Below are 23,147 nucleotides of genomic sequence, written 5' to 3'. Positions count from 1 at the left end.
CAGTCCGACTCAGACGCCAGCAAGGTGGAGGTGGAGTACTGGTTTGGGCTGGTATCATCAAAGATGAGCTTGTGGGGCCTTTTCGGGTTGAGGATGGAGTCAAGCTCAACTCCCAGTCCTACTGCCAGTTTCTGGAAGACACCTTCTTCAAGCAGTGGTACAGGAAGAAGTCTGCATCCTTCAAGAAAAACATGATATTCATGCAGGACAATGCTCCATCACACGCGTCCAAGTACTCCACAGCGTGGCTGGCAAGAAAGGGTATAAAAGAAGAAAAACTAATGACATGGCCTCCTTGTTCACCTGATCTGAACCCCATTGAGAACCTGTGGTCCATCATCAAATGTGAGATTTACAAGGAGGGAAAACAGTACACCTCCCTGAACAGTGTCTGGGAGGCTGTGGTTGCTGCTGCACGCAATGTTGATGGTGAACAGATCAAAACACTGACAGAATCCATGGATGGCAGGCTTTTGAGTGTCCTTGCTAAGAAAGGTGGCTATATTGGTCGCTAATTTGTTTTTGTTATGTTTTTGAATGTCAGAAATGTATATTTGTGAATGTGGAGATGTTATATTGGTTTCACTGGTAAAAATAAATAATTGAAATGGGTATATATTTGTTTTTTATTAAGTTGCCTAATAATTATGCACAGTAATAGTCACCTGCACACACAGATATCACCCTAAAATAGCTAAAAATAAAAACAAACTAAAAACTACTTCCAAATACATTCAGCTTTGATATTAATGAGTTTTTTGGGTTCATTGAGAACATGGTCGTTGTTCAATAATAAAATTATTCCTCAAAAATACAACTTGCCTAATAATTCTGCACTCCCTGTATTTCTGTATGTGTGTGTATATGTTGCGTGATGGTCTGTACTGCTGTATGTGTGTGTGTGTATGTAGCGTGATGGTTTGTTTTGCTGTATTTGTGTGTGTGTTGGGTGATGGTCTATATTGCAGCATGTGTGTGTGTGTGTGTGTGTGTTGGGTGACGGCCTCTTCTCAGTGCGTCGCTCTGCTGTTTATTTTAGCTGCACCTCATCACTGTGATGAGAGGGTGGGGGCGTCTCAGAGCCGCGGTGCCCACAGATATTTTTAAACCTCGGCCGCCCTGTCATCTCTCTCCCGCTTTTCTTCTGCTGTATAATCTGTATTGTTTGCAGAAGCTGTGTTACAGATGAAAGCGCGGCGACGTGTCGGGCTGCTCTGTGATTCTGTGCGCGCAGGCAGGCGGCGGGCCAGGGCCGAACGACGGGCTCTGCGAGGGGCAGCGCTCTCTCCGTGTGAGGCATTCCTTCTCATGCAGGATCTGCTCTGGGCCATTCTCCTGACTACAGAGACAAGAGCACTTGCCTTGGCAGCAATAATAGAAAAGATAATTATGCACACCCGTCATTTGAATATGTATACCACGTCAGAATTGAGAAAAAAAATGTTTACACAAGCAACACAATATACCAACCAGATACATAAAAAAAAAACAAGGAACATAAGAGAGCTTGAGAAATAACTATAGCCATCTTTCAGGACATGAAAGGCTGGTGGAAGACGAGGAAGAACCTGTCGTATGTTATTACGAGTCATAAACAAAAGAACACCCACTCCTGAAGGCAAAGAACGGAGAACAAAGGAAGATAAAGGAGGGGCTAAAGCAGCGCAGTAAACCACCCAATGTAAAAACTGACAAGATGCGCTGTTTTTTTTCTTCTTCTGCTTTTTATTGCTTTAACAAAATTGCACTTTTCCCACGTGCTGGGCCTGATTTAATGATCGCAAGAGCCAATGCAGGCCCTCCAGAACCGTCAGCCGCAACGTTATAATTGGAAATATGTGGTGTTTTTTTTTTCCCTTAACAGCAGAACCGATAAAACAGGGAGAGAAACGTGGCGTAGGCGAGGGCCGATAAAGGCGAGTGGCGCGTCTTAAAGATCTCATTTCATGCTCCTTGCGTATGGCCATCGGAATGCCTCAATTAATTGATTTTGGAATCAATTCATTGAGTCTGCCCGTCTTGTGGCTGCCCTGGTAACTGATCCATGGGACATGAAATGAGAGCGAGAGACAGAGAGTGAGGCTATAAAGAAGGAAAGACGCTATAAAGGCTCTAAAGACCCTTTTAAACAATTTAAACCATTTAGAAAGAAATGGAGAAATCACAAAAATCCAAACAAAATGGACATGAATGTCACAAAATGCTAAATAAAATAAAATCATCTTTTGGATTCCATCTCGTTCCAAGCACAACAGCATTATCAGTTTGTCTGTAGTATGAATTTTTTATGCCCACTCATGATCCCACTCCCACATCAATGCTTCTCATTTGGACTGGTGCGGTTTTCAACTTTAAACACCTCTCCCACTCAACCCATCTGTATTTACAGTGCAATATAATACACGTTTAAAAAAATAACACATATATAAATATAAACCACATAAATTATAAATATATAAAAATATATATTCTTCTTATGTCGCCCATTGCAGCATCACTAGCCTTGAAAGTAAAGCAGTTACTTTACAAAAAAAGTGTTTGTGTGTGTGTATATGTGTGTGTGCGTGCATGTGTGTGTGTGTGTAAAAATAAGTGTGTGTGTGTGTGTGTGTGTGTGTGTGTGTGTATATATATATTACATAGTGAACATTAATACACCAGAATTAATGTGTTAATCACAGCAATTAATTTACAAATATGTAATGCATATGAAATAAATAAATAAAACGAATGCAGCTGTGTTTTGGTTACTTCCTGTGTCGGGTCTGGCCTATGTGAAATTCATACTAGCCAGAAACAATCCTACATAAAGTCAGACAATAATGCCGATTGCATTAGTTTCCAATGGAGACACAAGGCTGCCAAGGCGCTGAAACGCAGGAGCAACATGCTTCTGTTGTGTCTGTGATGCACCCGTGTCTCCTTGTGTAATTTATTTTTTTTCAGGAGCACAGACTGGAAATCAGGAAGGGCCAGATGAAAATATTTGAATGCCATGTGACATGCGGTTCACACAATTACTGAGATGCACAAGGGGCAGTGGTGGAACGGAAGAGGACCCGTAATCGGAAGGTTGGCGGTTCGAACCCTGAACAGCCAATGTGCCACTGATGTGCCACTGAGCACAGCACCGTCCCCCACACACTGCTCCCTGGGTGCCTGTCATGGCTGCCCACTGCTCACCAATGGTGATGGTTAAATGCAGAGGACACATTTCGTTGTGTCACCATGTGCTGTGCTGTTTCACAACACATCACTCAGTCTGAGACTCTTTTCCACACTTGTCTTTATTATATTTTTAAATATGGATTATAGTATTAAGAATTGCAATTAATTCATTGCAAAATTGATTGACAGCCCTATATATTATATTATAATACATCACTTTACCTGCCAGAAACTCACTGTACCTACTGTTTTAACACACTGTGCTTATCAGAAACACTGTCTATAAATACAGAAAATTGCAGAGCACATACAGTATATTGAGTACAATACACCATCTAATCACAATAAAGGACCACTGATTCAGAGGGGTCCTTGTAAAAAAGAGATCATAATTACGTTCAGTTGTTTAAAAATAAGTAAATAAATGAAGCCAGTCCCTGTGTTGCTCGGCAGAGAAATGTGAGAGGGAAAACGAGAGTACAGCGGAGGGGAGACCCCCGGATCAGGCCGTGAAACCTGCTCAGTTACCAAGCGGGGGGGTGGGCGCCTGAGTTGTGAGTGTTTACCATTCGCTGGTCTCATGCTGAGCGCTAAATGGCAAACAGTGACAGGACGGGCGGTGGGTTCCGTGTGTACACAGCACGCTCGGGCACCGGAGTGAGAAGCTCCGCACAAGTGCTTCCATATGGTCGGCCCCGGCCGCAAAAATAGCCTCGCGCCGGTCCAACCAAAACAGCTCAGTGCTCTGTAAACAGCTTACAGTGCTTCTGCCCATTTCATTTTCACATCAGCTTGCAGTCGAGTACACAAATACGAGTGAGAGCGTCTTCTCCCATGTGCTTCACGCAGTTGCACGACATTGGCATAAATCTCTCGGCATTACTTTTCTATATTATTGCAATTAAAACAAATGGTCCATGTCTCTCTACTCTATTAATGATTTCATGGCTTCGATGTAACTGGTAAAACATATTCACATTTACAAAAACCAAAAATTATATAATACCCTGATTTGTGCGCTTACAATATATTTACAGCATTAAGATTAATAGCACTTTGTCCCCCTATTACCAAACAAAAGAACATTCATGACTGGCTACTGTACTGTCAAGCTAAATCAAGGAATTAAGACTTTTTACACATGGTCTTCATTCTTATTTCCAGTGCTGATGTATATGACATAATCACCTTATACTTGTTTCATGACATCTCTTTGCACTGTGTCAGCTATTTACATTTTACATATATGGCATTTATCCAGAGGGACAGTCCCCCTGGAGACACTCAGGGTTAAGTGTCTTGCTCCTGGACACAATGGTAGTAAGTGGGATTTGAACCTGTAATTTTTTGGTCTCTGGATCAAAGGCGAGTGTCTTACCCACTAGGCTACTACCACCCTGATATTTAACTACCTGAGCGGAGAATCATGGGTAATTTAGTTGCCAAACTTGTCACTGCTGGGCACATTTAGGTTTTAAGGCAAATGATAGGAAGATTCTAATGGATCCTCTGTTGAATTAGTGAAAGTAAGGTATCGGTATCGGCCTGCAGATCTACCCAATAATACAATCTTACCTAATAATACAAAGATACCTGCAGTTGTTTAACTGGGATCTGCTTCCCACTTCTCACGGAAGATATGGGTTAAATGCCAAACAAATAGGCTTTCTTTAGAAGGTTTTATGTTTTTATGATAAGAGATTTAATTTAAAATGGTATAATTTATTTATATTATAGCATTTTATACAAAGCATTAAGCTTTGTAATCACCCTGGCTCTGAGCTCAACTTTACCCACTGCGCAATTCTGAAAAGTTGAATATTGGCTGTACACTTGCATGAGCCTTGAATGAATTTAAACACTGGGTGGCCATTTTCAAGCCATAGAAAATGCATTTTAAAGTAGTCTTTATCCATTTTCAGAATAGTCACATTATTTTGTTTAGCTTATTTAAGTGTGCAGCAAGGCTGAATGGCAGAGCCTGTAATGTTTGACATTCCCCCGTTATCGAACACTGGCTTAAATGAATGGGCGGGAAAAATTGCTTCGGCCAAGGACGACATGGCAAAAGACGACACATTCAGCTTCTATGAGATATTTATCCCGGCTGAAAGGAGAAGAATATTTTCCATTCCTTTCTCAACAATCCTGGGCTGGGATCCAACTAAAAATACAGCCTGTGTATGCAGTGTGCATATGGTCGTCAGTTTATACAGTATGCCATCTGCGTTTTTTTTCTCTTCCATCCAACTGGCAACAGAGTCTGTGAAAATAAAACAAAATAAAAGGGGGTAACAAGAAGAAAAAAAAAAACTCTTTTGGCTGTGTAATAATTAGAATTTTTTTTTTTCAGTGGATTGCTCCTCAGGGCTGTGACTAAGCAGGGTGAAATAAAAGAGCTACACACTACTGTCTCAGATCAGCCAACCCCCACCCCCACGCCCAGTAAAAAATACTTGCAGAAGGACCCTCGTGTGGCTAGTAGCACACAGAAGAAGAAAATATGGTTGGAACCTAACTGGGAACAGTGTGTTCCTATATGGGTTTGGTGCTCAGATATGATGAAAAAAAAACGTTTTTCCAGCCTCGCCCTGCTACCGGCTCCGAGCTCACAGTGCCTATTAACCTTTGAACCAGAACCGATGGCCAGAGCATGATATGGCTCTTGTGGGAGCGGATTATGCACACGTCACCGCAGGCCGAGAGGGAGAAGGGCCAGACGAGCCTCCGCTCTGACTGTGGCACTGAGAATAAAACACAAGCCTCAGTTCGCTCTGTTGCAAGCCAGTTGAAGGGCACGGGTCACGACCAGACCTGGCTTCAGGGGTCAGCCAAGTCCTGCACTAATTTGCAGGACCTCCTGCCCTGTTTATCGGCGAGGGGGAAACAATATCTCTGGTGCGGTGGACCTGCGTGTAGCGCGGTAGTGTGCCGTTCCAACCTCTGAGCAGCGCTGGTGAGGAATGACATCGTGTTAAAAACAGCCCCAGCCAGATGAGCTCATTGCTTTTGGACGTCCGTGCGCTTGAGCTTTTTCCCAGTCACCCTGCAGACTGTGTGCTCCAACAGAGGGGAAGGGGGGAATGGTTGTACCAGATGTGGAACATTCGTCTTTTTTCCTTTATGTTTTTTTCCTTCCCCCCCCTACTCTTTCCTGATCCCGTTCAACCCCCTGTTAAATCCAGATTCATGACACCAAGGTAGACTATGGAATAAATTCTCCTCTAGTTTTCCTTCTTGGAAAAAATGACTTTTTTATTTTACGTTTCAGCAATAATTTAATCAGCAAGTTTCTGCCAAGCTCTCAGTATCTGTCCTCCGCCGAAAGGACACAGTTTTAATACGCAACCCCCCCCAACTTTTCCCTAACTCTAAACATTTCAGCACTGCACACAGCTAAAATGCCACACAGTACACTCTGGCATTAAAATATTTATCAAAAATGCCCTCAGAGGTATGAAATATTAAGGCCGGATGCACTTGGTAGTGGACTGGAGTGGGTGACCGACCGGCTCCACCTCCTCCTCCGCAGCGTGTGATGAACACTTACTGTGGCTGTACCGGAGACTGTCTGTACGCTGGCGTCAGGGCCCGTCTGTTCGCTGTGTGTCTGTGCTGCCGGGTACATGTTCAGGGTGTGCTCCCCCACCGGGGTCTGGCCGGAGTAGTCCGGGGCGGGGTGAGGGTGTGGCGCGGTGAACTCGGCCGGGATGCCGTTCTGTGGGGGTGCGAACTGGGCCGAAGGGTAAGGCTGTGCCATGGTTTCTGGGGGGGCTGGGGTGTCCTGATTACCCTGCGAAACAAGAAGGCGGGTTTTAGAACAACAAAAAGTAAATGTTTCACAACTCCGGACTTGGGTTCATAGCATGTCTCGTGCAATCAAATTACGGAGGTCCATGCCTTCCTATAATAACAAACCGAACAAGCGGCAGTAGCGGTAAATGCATCCTGCACACAACGGGTGTAGGACCTTTATTTCAGGAAGAGCTTTTTTATTTGATCAGGACCAATTCATCTGTCACTGAAGCATCTGGATTATCCACTTAAGCTTGGAGACAACTCCCAGCGGTGCCCAGACGCCACTCAAGGAACACACCCAATCCACCCGATTCACCACATTTCGTGCTACGACGGGGGCTCCGGAAGTTTTGGCAAATTACTGCATAACCCCATTAATAAACAATGACGTTGTAAAGAATGAAGGCACATCCAGGCACTTCCAGTTCAGTGCCCGACCTGTTATCTGACACAGGCAAATTTTATTCAGCGCCCATCCTGCTTAAACAATTTTAGAAAACTGAACCACACATAAAACAACATTCTGCTACTTCAGCATGACCAGATTAAACAGTAAGTGCTAAACTGATGAGTTTGGCGAATGGTTTTCCAATCCAATTAATGCTTTAACAGTACTTCTGTATTCATTATGCTCTCAGGCAAAAAATGCTGCGTGACAAATCGTGATTACAAAGATGCGTCTGATATTTAATAGAACAGAATTGACTTTGATTGCTCTATAGTTAAATGCGGGAAAGTCAATCTACAAATCCTTGTAGATGACAATTATGAATCAACTCAAAACATGGTCACACGGAAGCAATATGACCCATATTCAGTTTTAAAATGTGATTGTACATTTCAATTCTGTATATGTCTAAATAAAGAGTAATTTAAAAAAAAGTATTTTGAAAACGGTTAATATATAAATGATTTTACAATGTGTTAGCATTTAGACCATAAATTCCGACAGTGCTCTCACACAGCAAATCACACAGTGCTCTGAAACACACAGCCTGCATAAAAATCAAATGGATGTGGGGGTTAAAAATTCACCCCATGACAATCTGAGAATTTTTGTCAAAAGAAGATAAGCTGTTTGGAAATTGTTGTAATCAAGGTAACACAGGACTGTTTGACTTAAACGTACCCAAACTGAGCTGAGGCAAGGAACATATGCTACCGCCAGCCTAAGAAATATTATTCTCACACTTTTCTTCTTAACACTGAAAAGCTGCTCAAGGTGAATACGAGCCAACCACCCAGAACAAAAAAAAAAAGGAACAGACAGACAATGTGAAAGTACCAGTGAAAAAAATAAAAAATAAAAATATATATATATATTTGTAAACCAATAAAAAAAACAGTGCTGAATCATTACTAAGTGCTCCAGACTGGACCATGCAAAACCAATAATGGACCAATCCTGCAGGGGCTCCTACTTCAGTCTCATCTTCAATGGAATGCCCCTCCTTAAAATTGTCTTTGCCTTGCAAGTTTTATCCTTTTATATGGTTGAGGGAATAGATTATAACCTATTGGGACATACTGTTGGCGATAGAAATGTTGTTGTTATTATCCTACTGACTAATGCAGCCTTTATCACGTGACCTCTGGCCATGAAGAGTTTTGGTGCAGTCCGCATAATCACTGGACGGTGAAAACGAGCAACGTCGAGATATGAAGTAATAACCATGGAATTCATTTCGGGGGGCACCAACAACCCCCTCTGAAGGGACGAGGACAGTTCGGACGGGGAGGGAGCCGCGCCTCATGCGGTGAAGTGCTACTCCATAAACGGAGGTCCTCGTAAAACTCCCCACTGCGTCTTAAGCAGATGTTTTACGGATCACGCTGCCACTCGTTATCACCCGCCGCCACCGCTCCGCATCGCACCTTCATTGGTATTCAAGAGCCGATGCGCCGCGCGATAATTAGGCTATCATTTGATTAGTGGTACTAAACTCCTTTATGAACTGGTGTCAGTGATGTTAGGGGGAAAATGTAATCAGATACAGTTTTAGATTTAAGAAAAAAGAAAAAGTTGAGCAGGAATAAAAACGCCTGGGAGAGGGAGAGAAGTAGGGATCACCCCCCCCGCCTCTCCTCGTCCAACTGGGAGCTCTGTTTTTCAGTCATTATATTCCTGTAGCCTCTGGGAGCTTTTTGGAGGCCCCTTGTAAAATAGCTGTTGGCAAACAGAGAGAGAGAGAGAGAGAGAGAGAGAGAGAGAGCGAGCGAGGAGAAGACATGGCAGACGCTCAGGCTTAGCTAAACGCTTTGGCCTGTACCCTAATGAGAACCACATTTAGAGGAAATATGCTGAAATATGCTTTACGTGGCAGTCTGTGAGATTCGGCGCGCCGCCGCTTTGAAGCTTAAAGTTAAAAAAAAAAAAAAAAAAAAAAAAAAGTCACTGACCGGCAGGAAAACAGAACAGAAGAACTGGAACACACTGAAGGTCTGAATTTGTTGGTGAAGTTGGAGCGTGGCAGGTCCTCGGTTAGGTAAAGAAGTTTAAGTTGTTGGTGCCACCCACCATTGATCACATGACAGCAATTGAGATCTTAGGGCGAGTTTTCAGAAATTAAAGTTGACAGCTGATCAAAACGTTCCGTTGGGAAACAGTATAGCCAAAATTCCTTCTCACTGCCCCCCTTCCTAAAGTCTTGCTGTTTACTCTATATCTCCCCCCACCCACCCCCATCACTGTACGGCCACTGAAAACGACTGCAGCTGCGGCTGCGGCCGCCTTTTAAATAAGTCACTTTAGCCAGCGCCGACACGGCAGCCTGAAAAGCCGCCCGGAGGCAGAGCAGAAAGGGAGAGAGAGAAGAAGGGAAGACAGTGAAGCAGCAGCTGATAACGCGGGGCTGAGAAAAAGAGTTTCTGAAGGGGGCTCCCTCTTTCTTCTACCCCCCCCCCCCCCACCTCTCTCTCTCTCTCTATCCTCGCTCGCTCACACATGCACAAGCCACCCACGTTACTCTGTAGCCGCAGCACAAAAGGCAGCCGGGGTAGGGAGGGATACGTGGAGGCAGAGCGGCATGCAGGAATACGCTTGGTAAGCAGAATAAAGAGGGAAGAAATACCTGCTCCACCATCTTGCTCCCTTTTTCCTCCATAAACTAAGCAGCTGCTTTAGTCCCCGGGCCCGCAGCATCTGCCCAAAGCAAGCATCAATTATGGATGAGGGCGTGTGTTCTGCACTGTGTGTAGTGTGCCAGAGTGAGTGAGTGTGTGTGTGTGTGTGTGTGTGCTCGTGCATGTGTGTGTGTGTGTGAGAGAGTGAGTGGGAGGGAAGGGTGGTGAAGGAGGAGGGAGCTAATGCAAGCAAAAGCTGAGCTCCAAAATCTCTCCCTCGCTCCTGCCGAACTCCTATTGAGCAGCCGTGCTCTGGAAGTGTGCGGGATTCTACACCAGTTTTATTTTCTCCTGTTAATGCTTTACGTTAAGCGAGGCTGTAAACGGGACCAGACGCCGCGCTGGAAGACGATAAAACTGAACATTGTCACTCGTACAGAGTATCCTGCACATCTTGAAGAAAGGAAAACGAATAAATCTGATATATACATATGATATACAAGAACTGAGACAAAAATCCCAATTCAGATGTTCATAATAATTTTGTCTTGTGCTTCTTGAAGAATTGTGATCCACACGTCCCCACATGCTGCTACCCTTACAGGTGGAGCCTGCTCTCATTTCATTACCAGTACAACAAAAGACATCTTATTGTGTGGTAAAACGAAATTCACAACGCATATCAAGTCAATGCACCAGCTATATAAGTCAGCAATGGGTAAATAAAACTGTCTCGATTTACCTCAAACAATTGACATCTTAATAATACTGTTATAGGTCACACTGCATCACAGTTTAATAATGATATAGAGAGAAATTCTCTATAAAACATAGAATGAACGGCTGTAAAGTTGCGGTTAAGACAACGAAACAAAGAAAAAAAAAGTCACATGTGGGATTACAGAGATCCCAGGGTCACTCGGGCTGCCGGGGACTGCTGGGGTGTGCAGTATTTCACTCCCCCGGCGCGCCGAGGTGCCTTGGCTCAGGCGAGGTATGTGAAAAAAAGTGGGGGTGCAGGCAGACTAAGAGGAAGAGGAGGAGGGCAAAGGGCGAGTAAGGTGTGGTGCCCTTGGTCTGGCCTCCCTCTGGCTTGCGCAGCGAATTTCTTGGCCAACTTTCGCAAAGAAAAAAAAAAAAAAAATGGCTGAGGCAAGGCCTTCCTCCGGCCCTGCTAGCCATGCCCTTTTCTTTCCTATGGATTTGTTCGATCGACCTTCACCTTTGTTTGCCTCCCTCCCTTCCCCGGTTCGATGCCGCTGCCCTGCTTCGGCGCGAGGGGGGCCGGTGGGCAGCCCGGGCCCTCCAGACATCCAGCTGGAGCGCTTCCAGAGCCGCCGAGTGCCTCTTCAGCTGGACTTGCTCTCAGCTTGGAGGGCAAAGCCTCGCCGAACTTGCCGCTCAGCAAGAGACACGAGCGTGTCGCGTATAAACACACACACACGCGCACGCCGCATCACGCGGCAAGCCGTCTTTTTTCCCGGATGCATGATCCGTTCTTCTGCTGCTGTTCATCTGACGTCTTTCTCTCCGTCTCCAAGTAAACAGATTAATAATGCAGGAGCTTTTGTATCGTGCCGGCGCAAAACTCTTTCAAAAAGTAACCCATTTCCCAGCAGGAGGGCTACCTTAAAAAAAAACCGAAATAAGTAAATGAAGTAAGTAGACGGGGGAAAGAAATGAGAAGCGTGCAAATTTTAACTCTGATGCCGGACAGCGGATGCTACCCCTCCTTCCAAAAGGCCCCGAATGAGCCGGGAACGCTGAGGCTTCTGGGATGCTCCCGTCGCTAATGGAGGAGCTCTGAGGATGGGCCAGACAGTCGCGCACCTTGCCTCGTCTCCCATTACCATATTAGCCCACATTAGCAGGGAGCTCCCATCCTCTCCTTCCCTCCATCTCTCTCTCTCCCTCCTTCACTCCCCCCGCCTCCGTGGCGGTGCTTGTATTAGCGCGCCATGCAAATGAAGATGTAAAGAGGAATCAGTTCATCAATCACCCTCGCATGGGGATAGTGTGCGCAGGAAGAGGATTAGCTCGGCTCCCTGGACCCGAGCGGGTCTCCTTCCTGCCACGCGCAGCCTTTAATTAAACATCTTAAAGCACTCGTGAATAACACTTCCAGCCAAGTGGGGCCGCGCTGCCATTTGTCACAAGGCAAACATCCCTTTCACTCTCCCTCTCTCTTGCTCTCCCTCACACACACATGCACACACACACACACACACACACACACACTGCTATGCACACATCTCTTTGTGTCAACGCTGCAGAGAGGGGGAAAAAAAGAAATCCCATCGCTTTCTACTCCTCCTTCTTCAGAGTGAGGCAGCGTGACCTTAATAAGCTAAATTGTCACCTGATGGCTCCAGTAGTGACAAAGACGGGCCTGTAAATAGACACCGTTCGTCCCTTCTGCATTTCAGTAGACAAAAAGAAAAAAAAAAGAAGAAGGGATTGGAAGGAGGAAGAAGGGGAGAAAAAAAAAAGCCAGATTTTATTTTCAGGTCAAGTGATCTGAGAGGAAATGGCAGCTGGCAGATGTGCCCTGGTTGTAAGTTGCCAGGTGCCCGAGTGTGTCCCCGAGCAGTTTAATTAGTATTAAAGCCTGATCTGGATTAAGTGGTATGCTGTGACGGACATAAATCCCGTCAAGTCGATACCAATAACAGAAGGAATCCCTTCAGGATCACAAAGGGAAGCGGCACTGAAAGGATGTCCGGCAGTTTCCGAGTGCTCATCTGCTATTCCGGCCATGCCGAGCCGCATTACCTCGCCGCAGGTAGACTACCCTGCAATTACGGACCTCACTGTCAGTTTGGACAGGCACGCAGCAGGTGACATTATAATAACGTTTCAAAAAGGCCACTTTCAAGAAAGCTGAGCTGTTAATGCTCAGCGAAGTTGGGAAATCAATCTATGCAGATGTACATTTTGTGCATATTTTACTGTAAAGGTTATTAATAATGTATTCATGGGAAATTTTAACACCACGATTTTAACACGACCAGGTCACACATTCAGTATTACTAATAATAGTTTACCTACAGAATTAATGTGTTAACATTCATGCTTAATCTGGATACTTTAACATGTGATCTTGTTATGAACAGTTTATGATGATCCTCTCATACTTCCAGTGCATATTCTTTCTTTAGTTGCTATTAGTAAAGATTGAGGCAGATGGTAGGGCTGAAAGATGTCAGAAAAGATAAAAAAAAAGCTAGTTTAAGGTTTCCATGCTAATTGCAAAAATGAATAGACAGAAAATGGTCATGAAAAGGATGAGAAAATCTTGCAAGTAAGGTTACTTTCTGAAAACTGTGTTTCAAGCACATGAAATCTCCTAAATATTTGTATATTAAAGAACTATCCTCAGTCATGATCACATGACGTGTCATTATTCACATTTTTGGTAGCCAAAAAGCCCCACCTTGGTAGCCATGTTAGTTGAGTGAATAAAATCTTAAGGAACTCAATGAACTGTTGGGCGGGGTGGACGATTCTGGAATTTGACATGTACAGTTTGCCTGGGACATTGGACATGCTATTTTAAAAAGCACGAAAACTCCATAGCTAGGTTCATAAACACACAGCAAAAACTAAACTAAAAACAATTTGAGCCACAGTTAAACAGACAGCAAAACCGACAGAGGGACCGACAGAGACTTTTAATGATACGGCACCCTTTTATAGGTAGATCTGCATGGGGGGAAAATGAAAAGGACGCAGCCTTCAGGCTCTGGATTTAAAAACAGCCACTATTTATTTACACAAGAAAATGAGTTCAGGTTGTAGTTTAATTCAACCAGTAAATTACCATTATGACTATTATTCTTGGCTCCTTTCTCACGAGTGCACAATAAGTGCACGGAAAAAAAAGTCCCATATGTTGGAGATTTAGCTCGGAGTTCCTTGAGTCTTGGGCCCAATTTATCGTTATTTCAGACACAGCCCACTAAAACGGAGGGGGGGGGATAAAAGCTGGAGCAGCCAACTGGCCAACACGACGCTCTCTCTCCCGTCCATCACGCCAGCCGCCAGGGGAGGGGAGGCCCAGTTCACTTATCAGCTTCCCTCTAGAGCTCCTCTCTCTCCCTTTGTCTGCTCAGCCAGTCAATGGGACCTCGGAATATTCCAGACCGCAGATAAGTGGTGCGCTGCATCAAAACATCTCTAATGAGCACCGGGCCACAGTGCATGACCGCTGCAGACAAGGCACTTGCCTCAAAACTGCAGATTTCAGCATCGGAGGCACAGAATTGTCAATTTGAGCTTAGAACACAACAAATACTGTAAACACCAGTAAACAAGCAGACAGACTGCAAGGGTCCACAACATATTACAAAACTGTTTACAACCATGTTATAAAGTATCTAACTTTATAACATGGTTGTAAACATGGTTGTATATAGGTCTGCTCAATTATAATTTTTTTAATCATGGATCCTTTTTGTTTAAAAACATCAAATGTCAATTGTCCCCTACATGTCTGTGCCATACTCATAATTTATGGGTTTATTAATGAAGCAGTAGGGGGGAAAAGTGTAAGATCTAGTAATTAGTGAGGTGTAATTATATCTGCAATAATATGCAAATAGGCAACGTCTTGGATTTTAATGAACAGACGAGGACAGGAGCGGTGATAAGCTGTGCACATGGTGTATTTTCTACCAGCTCTGAATGTGGCTGACACAAACAAAGACATAATAGTCAACAATCAGCTGTTACAGCATGAATATTAAGAGCCAGTCTGGGCCCTGGCGTGGTGGCGCTGGCCTGGCGTTCTCGCCGTATACGTTTCCGCCCGAAAAATCTGCTTTCTATTCCGCACTACGTATCTCGTGTTCTCACACCCTGAGCTCGGAGGAGGTCGCTGGCTTGTGTCCACCTCGCTCGCTTAGCCAGCATGCCAAGCGGCTTGCATCCTTCTCGTGCCCCTCTCCTGCTCCAGCTGAGTCCGCCCACCTCCGCCCCCCGTCCCCCTGCACCCTGCCCTGCTCAGGCACATTTCTGCACAACAACACGGTCATTAGTGGCCCATGTTGTAGGCTAATTTACTAATCAGTTGACTGGGGTCACTTCCCCAAGGGCACCCTGTGGTATGGGCAACCGCCCTTTACCTCTTAAAATCTCTTTTCCCTTTTCATACACACACACACACACACACACACACACACTGTAATTACATGTAGTCACTGTCACCTGCGTGTCGAGCGATGTCTCTGGCAGCCTCAGACAGACAGCGTCTGGGTCCGCACCATATGGAGACGGCCTGGAATCTGTCAGACTCGCTTAATAGACGTTATCTGGTGGGACTCGGTTGGGCAGGTTCAAGTGGAACAAACACAACGCTGCAATATCCTCCAGGCAAGGACTCTCCGAGAGGGACGTGAATCACTCCTTCTTCTTCTTCCATAAAACCACCTTACAACTCATCTCTCTTTCCGGCAAGTTCCCCACCCCTCTCCCTTTTAAAGGGATCTTGTTAAAGCGTGAGTCGGCTGCTTGGGCTGGGTGGGTGGGGGGTTGTTAATCCAGAGGAGTGTCATGACCGAGCGGCGGCAGAGGGAAGGGAGAGCGATCTGTGAGACTTGACGCTTTACGTAACCGCATCCCTCACCCAGCGTCAGACACGACTTGCTGATCAGAGCACCGAGGCTGATGCAGGGCGAGCGAAGGAAAGTTCCTTATCCATTTCTGTGATAATTGCATTATAGGTCATTGCAAACCTCGACGTTGGATTATTTTTCATTACTTCAATGAAGATGACTTTTCTCATTAATGCGGCCGCGGTGGCGTATTTACATTGCAGGGAGGGGTCTGGTGCCTGTGGGTGGTGTGAAGACTGACGGATGCACACTACCTGCAGTCAAAAGTCAGTCCTGACTCATTGCTCCACTCCTACTGCAGAAAACAATGTGTCTCCTCCCTCACTTCCTCTTCCTCTCCCGCACTCCTTCTCTCAAGGCTATTAAAAGACTCTCTTCTGATTAGCTCAGGCAATCAAGACCACTGAGTCTAACCTACGTGGCCTTTCCTGGAAGGATGTGAGAGCGTTTATAAATTAGTAAGGCACTTCTACATGCGCATGTGTGTGTGTGTGTGTGTGTGTGTGTGTGTGTTTGGATGCGTATACGTGGCAATAATAATGAGTTGTGGATCACAGCCATTCCACGTCTACGTCATTTGCCCCGCGCACAAAATCGTGGCCAACACACGCACACAAACACAGACACGGAGCCACATGGCACATGGGGCCGGCGCATCTCGGGCGCTTGTCAGGTACAGGTGATTTTAATTACGGTGATTATTTACACAGCTGAAACAAAGTGGCGAGGCGGAGCCGCGCCGGCCCTGTCACGCTCTGACAAAGGCGCGCGGCGAGGCCGAGAGGAAGCTCATTTTCCCCCGTCTCCTCTCCGGGCTGAAGCCGACGCGCGGGAAGAGCATTAATCACGTCTTATGTTTAACCTTGGAATCATGTCATTTACTCGCCGAGCGCTGTCTGCACTCTATCTGGTGAATCGTGCGGCGCTAATATATGACTTTTCTTTTTTTTTTTTTTTTCTTGGATACACCTCGCTGGGTTCTGAGTGGTAACGCCTTCTGCTTTCAAGCTGGCACTCAAATATGCGTACATTTCAACATTTTGCCTTTAAAAAGACAGCTTATTTTTAATTGTACGTGTACATCTAAACAAATTATAATGTCATATAAAATATCTTTTATGTTGATGATACATTTTCAGAATCTCATACTATCAGAATATTAAATACTCACAGTTCAAGGATTCACACTACAGAAATGTACAGTCTTCCTTTATACATTCAATGAAGGGGCCCGAATATGAGACCAGCCTCCTTGTTCATGTCCTAGCGGTTAAGGAAGCAGCCCCGTAATCAGAAGGTTGTCGGTTCGAATCCCGACCTGCCAAGGTACCACTGAGGTGCCACTGAGGTGCCACTGAGCTAAGCACCGTCCCCACACACTGCTCCCCAGGCGCCGGTCATGGCTGCCCACTGCTAACTCAGGGTGATGGGTTAAATGCAGAGGACAAATTTCACTGTGTGCACAGTGTGCTGTGCTGCTGTGTATCACATGTGACAATCACTTCACTTTTTTAAATTAAAACAACGGTTACAATATATTGTTTTGGCGCCCTCTGGGACCACTTTTTTGTATTGAACCTGACTATAACACAACACCACATTTTTAACAAATAACAACAACAAATAATAAAATTAGCTTTTTACAATATTCAAAATTTCGGAATGTTTCAAACATTCAGTCAGCAAAATGGGCAAAAAATGGGACTGAGGGTTTATTTGAGTGCAGGAAGAGATGTGACATGGGTAAAAATGAGGGAAGGAGTACAAGTCGTCTGAAGAAAAAGGCAGAACTGTCTGGCAGATGTTGCCAAGTCTCTGATGGCTGTGTCATGACAGATGTTATGAAGCGTATCTGGGAGAGGAGTATGAGCAGGCGTAATGGCTTCTGGAGCGACCGCACAGGTACACGAGGAGCAGAACTAATCAGATACAGATGGACAGACATCGACAGCGGCCAGTCGGCCAGGACACACAGATGTTTCCACCAGGCCTGCGCTTGTGGCCCTCCAGGAGACTGCGGCCAATAGGATCCATTTCCAATCAATTATTTTAATCAGCGCGATTACGAGTTGTTGCAATCGTGTGCCGGGCCACGTCGGGAACCCCCCTCTCTACACCCCGCCACCCCACCAAAGCGAGGGGGAATATTTCTGTCATCGAATGAAAGAAAGAGATCAAGGGTTCTCGAAAATCCATCCGCTTTTCTCTTCTCAATCGGTGCTGATTGAAACACGCCGCTCCCACCCCACCCCCCTTGTGATTTCTCCGACATAATGTGTATTTAGCGGGAACACAGATTAATTACTGTACGATTTTTAATTTCATTTTCTCACCTAATTTCATGGTTGCAGCCCATTCGAAAATATTTATTCAAGTGCTGTTTATTCAATTAATTCAACAACGTATTAATGGCTTATTCATATTTCCTTGCGCGGGTGTGGGTTCCAATTCAGGCCTCTTTGTGTGTGCCTGTGTGTGTGTGCACGTGCTCACGTTTCCGCCTGGATGGCTTTGGAGGACAGGCATCTGTCATGATTACATTCCCTTTGAAGGCATCGGCGTCCTCGTCTAACAAGATGCATCCTATCATTGCCAGATGCTTTAAAATTGCCATTATAAATGTTTGCTCCGTGTAGTAACTCAAGCAATTAATTTTCAACTTGTAACATAAAATGCTGCAAAAGCGAGCAATGAACAGCATTACTGTCACTGGCCATAAAAGTTACGCTGTTCATTTTTCCATGGCGTGCGGCATCTCCAAATATGGCCCATCTGTTCAAGATCTGAATGGTGCAAAATGCCTGTGCAACCCTACAAAGTCTAATTATTTTTCATCGCCATTTTTAACGGGGTGAGCTGGAAAGACAAAAGGTTGCATCCGTGACAAACAAACAGCCCTCCCTGGTTTCCCATTCAAAGTTGAAAGCAAGACCATTACGGAAGCACGTGCTATCAGTTCACACGACAAGCTGAAAAGAGAGAGAGAGAGAGACCAGAGACCTCCGTGCTAACGTGCAGGGATTGCTGAATAGCAGATGAGGTGTGTAGGGGTATGTTGTCTGGCGTGAGCTGTGGGGAAGTAACAGCTCGCGAGAGCACTGTAAATTAAACGTGTGACTCAAGAAAGCCCCGGGGGTTTTTACGCTGGGGTTAGTGGGGGGCTCCCACCTATCAACCTGGGTGTCACACATCTGATGTTCCTGCTGATGTGTTCCATAAACTGTCAGGCAGATCTCTAGCCGCCAAAAAGCCGTCCTCAGGGGTCCCCGGGCAGGCGATTTTTGATGGTACAAAAGAGGGAATTGTTTTCTACCACTCTTTCTGTCCTTTTCGTTTTGAGGCCATTATCTGTAATTCCTCCCCCTCATGCCCCTTGTCCTTTGCAGAGCTTCCCCTGTCCACTGCATTACAACAAAGCATTCTGGGATACATAATACTACTCACCATGTGCTAACTGCACAGCTAATTACACACTTAGCAATATCACTTTAGCTGTGAATAATATGGGCGCTATTTTCAACCTGGCACTAGCGCGGGGCTTGGTTGCTAATGCTAGGTCAAACGCATCCTCAGATTCACATACCTTCATAATCCAAGCGGAGGAGGAATACGTCATTTTTGCTTAACCCAAAGTACTGTCCACACATGACATGGACCTTGCATGTCTGGCATGTCTGCTTTGTACAAGAATGGTGATGTTATTGGTGAGAAACTAGCATTGTTTTTAACAAAAGACTTGGAGACGTTGGGGGACACTTGGGTAGGTCTATTGCCATACCTTCATAAAACTGCAATTAGTGACCTAAATATCCAACATAAAGACTTTCTAACATCTTTTGTCAACAGTGTGTTGAACCAGAAAATGAAATTGTTTTTTAGAATACAATTGCAATTTCTTGTATTGCTTTGTGAAACAAAAAGTTGTTTTCTAATTTATTAATGAAAATGAATGGAAACAATTAATGAAAGGTACGGGTGATTTTAATTTCTGTACCTTGCATTTTGCTTGCATTAACTGCCCTCAAATGACATCTTTATGAGGATAAATCAAACGTTCTTTTTTGTGTTTTTCACCATGTGCACAAAGAACTGCTAGACGATGAACAAAAATGAAGATAATTGCATTTAAATAGAAATAGTGATTATGGCCCAGTGCACAAAGGGGTTAAAAGAGAAGAGTTATTTCTACTAACACGTGCTAATAACACTTAACACTAATAACAGCCATAGCACAACAGCAATGAAGAACAAGTCTAATGGCTAATCAGTACATCATGCTGATTCCTCATGCTAATAATGTCCATAATCAATGATCCTGCTAAATCAGATGAGTAAGGAGATACTTACTCATCTGTAGATACTTGACTATACTTGACTTATTCATTAATAAATTAGTAAATGACTTTTTTGACCTCCAGTATTTTGTTGAGGCAGTGCTTGCTGAAGGAAGGTCACAAGGTGTGATCTACTTCATACCAGGCGTCATGTTGGCACATGTCACGGCAAAAGAATCAGGAGAGGTGAGAGACAGTGGGGTGGCTGCCAAGTGACCTTTAACCCGTCTTTAACCCCCTTGTGCACCGCCCCCCGGGTGTTAGGCACCGGTGCCTAAACGGTAGTCAGTTGTTCTAATCAGAACTACAAGTGTATTTCACAAAACACTAATGGCAAACGTGATAGAACTGTTATCGCTGCCTGCATGAAAATTTTCAAACAGATACGCGCAGAGAAATCCACGGATGAATCTCGACTGCAGAATCAGGGCATTTTTTTTACACCTCTTTCAACTTGTCAGTAATAGCGCTCATTTAAACATGTTTACAATCGCAATTGAGTTTCGGCATCAAAAAATCAGCAACGACTTCATTCTGACGTAAGACACGTTTCAACACGTGCTCTTGCTGGCTTAATTTTGGCTGGCCCCCAAAAAATCCGATTTGCTCACAAACGCATTTGTCAATCTAAGTGACAGCCCTCTTAGCCATTTCTACACACTCTAAGGTTTAAAATGACATATTGCATGCCCAATGAAACGCCACGATGAAGCCGGGACCTCTGTCCGTATTGGTCAGAGCCTTACGTGCTATTACGAAAAATAGCCCTGCTGCTGGACGGTTTCATGTAAGTATTGCCTAGATGATGTGTTCGTACGTGTATTTAGCAGTGTTTATATTTTTTGCTGCGTGCGTCCGAGACCCACATGACTGACAGCTCTCTACTCCAATCCTGCGCTTGGGACAGCTCATCAAAACCAGGCCACGCGATGCATTTCACTCACGTGTGGAGGCATTTTTGCGTTTCTTCGGCAGAGATCCTGAATGGTGCCTCAGAAGTGGACTCACAGCCTACGCAGTTCTCCTTCCACCCAAGAGAACCCACTGGCCAGCTGAACTTTCATCAGAGGTCTTTTTAATTCAAGTTTGCTGAAAAGTCAGCCAAGGCACGTCTGCCTTTGTACAAGAATGGTGATATTATTGGTGAGAAACTATCTTGGAGAAGTTGGGGGACACTTGGGTAGGTCTATTGCCATCCCTTCATAAAACTGCAATTAGTGACCTAAACATCCAACATAAAGACTTCAAATTTCTAACTTTGTTTGTCAACAGTGTGTTGAACCAGAAAATGAAATTAGTTTTTAGAATACAATTGCAATTTCTTGTATTGCTTTGTGAAACAAAAAAGTCATTTTCTAATTTATTAATGAAAACAAAAAGTCGTTTTCAAATTTTCCTTGCATTTTGCCTGCATTTACTGCCCTCAAATGACATCTTCATGAGGATAAATAAAAAGCTCTTTTTTGTGTTTTCACCATGTGCACAAAGAACTGTTAGATGATGAGCAAAAATGAAGTGGTTAAAAACAGGAGGAAATAGTGATTATTGGCCCAGTGCACAGAGGGGTTAACAGAGAGGAAGCTGAAGAATCATACGCTGTCACGGGCAACTTTGTCGCTAAACATCAGAGGCACGCGGCGGGCACATCCGGCCAGCCGCCGCTCACACCACGCTGACAGAGTGCATTAGCATTAGAAAACTCTGTCCCCAGACCCTGCTGCTTAACCCGGGGAGCATCTGCACACACGCACACACACACCCACACACACATAGGCTTGCAGGGCCCACTCTAGCTAACTTAATATATACACACACCCACACAAATACACACAGTGTGAAATCTGCTGGAAGAACAGCAGCACACACACACACACACACTACAAGATCACTGGGACCACGGCGGTATGCACAAACACACACACACACTCACCCCCCGATTGGGTATATTTTAATTGCGTCTCTAATTGTCGCACATTGCTGATATGTGCAACGAGTCGGACTTGACTTATTGACAGATCGGCAATGCCCGCTCATCGGCCTGACAAAAACACATCGATTAATTACCAGGCATCTATGACAATTAGCTGCTGCCGAATGCAGAAGCGGGGCGGGCGAGCGACTACCTCCGACGCACCAACCGAGCCTTGTTTAAGCCCTCCGAGGATACATCAAACAATTTCTTCTCCAGCGTTTCCAAGGCAACGCTAATATATTAGCTTGCCGGCATTACTGGAAAGCATTTCGGTTTTAAAGATGATTTAAAAGCCGGCTTAGCATGTGCACCCTGGCTACCACGACAGTAAATCCGAGTGGGCCGGACGTCCACTTTGCCCACTAGAGACCCCCACCCTCCCTGTTTGTTTTCATCCAGAAAATGCGGTTTATTAGCATATTGTTGGAGTGCTCGAGCCGAGATCCTCGGCGGGACAGCGAGCTCTCGTGGCAGCGTGTCCTCATCTCTGCTCCATTACTGACACCCCCCCCCATCACAGCAGTCGGTAGCAGATCCGGCCAACACCGCCGCCAAACGCCCGGGCAGCCCCGCCGCTGCCTATCAGCCCACAGACAAATTACACCGCGCCCTGTAATAGAATCCCACTTGTTCTGTCTCTCGCTGTGAAGCAACCCCTTCTCCACTCCCCACCCGTTCCAGCTCCCCCACTCCCCAGCATCCCCCCTTCCCCTTTTTTTATTCCTACCTCCACTCTCGCTTCTCTGTATTTCCTCCCTCATCCCTCCCAGACGGCACACGCGTTGCAAGCGATGCGCACAACAATCGGCCGAGGAGCTCCCAGCACTTACTGTAAATGAACCCACGGCAGTGGCCCGCGGAGATGCATTAGATTAGGTAATTGGGAGATGAGTGATGGGGTTGGCCGGTTCCCTGCGCCGCAGAGGTCTTGGAAATAAGCATTTGCCGCATCCCGCGCATTACGGCTCCAGATTACGGAGGGCCCTGATAGAATAATGTCAGGCCCAACACGGGGCTAAAATTGAACTGTCAAGAACTGTCAAATGCACAATAATATGCTCAGCAAACCTACGTTATTTCTCGGCTGTGGACCTCTTGGAGGGAGAAAAATAAAATAAAATAAACGCAGACCTGCTGGACCTCGAAACACTTCTAGTGGGGCACTTCTGTAAAAAAAAAATAGGTCACAGGCCAGGTGAA

The 23,147-nt window shown here is 45.2% G+C and overlaps 1 protein-coding gene across 15 annotated transcripts in view; it reads right to left on the bottom strand.

Moving 5' to 3' along the window:
- The window catches only part of rbfox1 (RNA binding fox-1 homolog 1), a 197,197-nt gene that overhangs the window by 32,374 nt on the left and 141,676 nt on the right, over nucleotides 1–23,147 (bottom strand). For 13 of the 15 annotated variants that reach the window (XM_028985482.1, XM_028985485.1, XM_028985486.1 and 10 more), the window contains one exon: nucleotides 6,719–6,961. In XM_028985482.1, coding sequence (XP_028841315.1) covers nucleotides 6,719–6,961 — 243 coding nt within the window. Of the gene's footprint in view, nucleotides 1–6,718; nucleotides 6,962–9,366; nucleotides 9,519–10,037; nucleotides 10,195–23,147 lie in introns of those variants that run through there. The other 2 variants (XM_028985492.1, XM_028985495.1) reach the window with 2 other exon arrangements.

This window comes from Denticeps clupeoides, chromosome 7, assembly GCF_900700375.1.
Source record: "Denticeps clupeoides chromosome 7, fDenClu1.1, whole genome shotgun sequence".
In the NCBI taxonomy this organism is placed as follows: Eukaryota; Metazoa; Chordata; class Actinopteri; order Clupeiformes; family Denticipitidae; genus Denticeps; species Denticeps clupeoides.
Note: the sequence above shows the minus strand (reverse complement) of the source record. Positions and strands in the feature narration are given on the sequence as shown.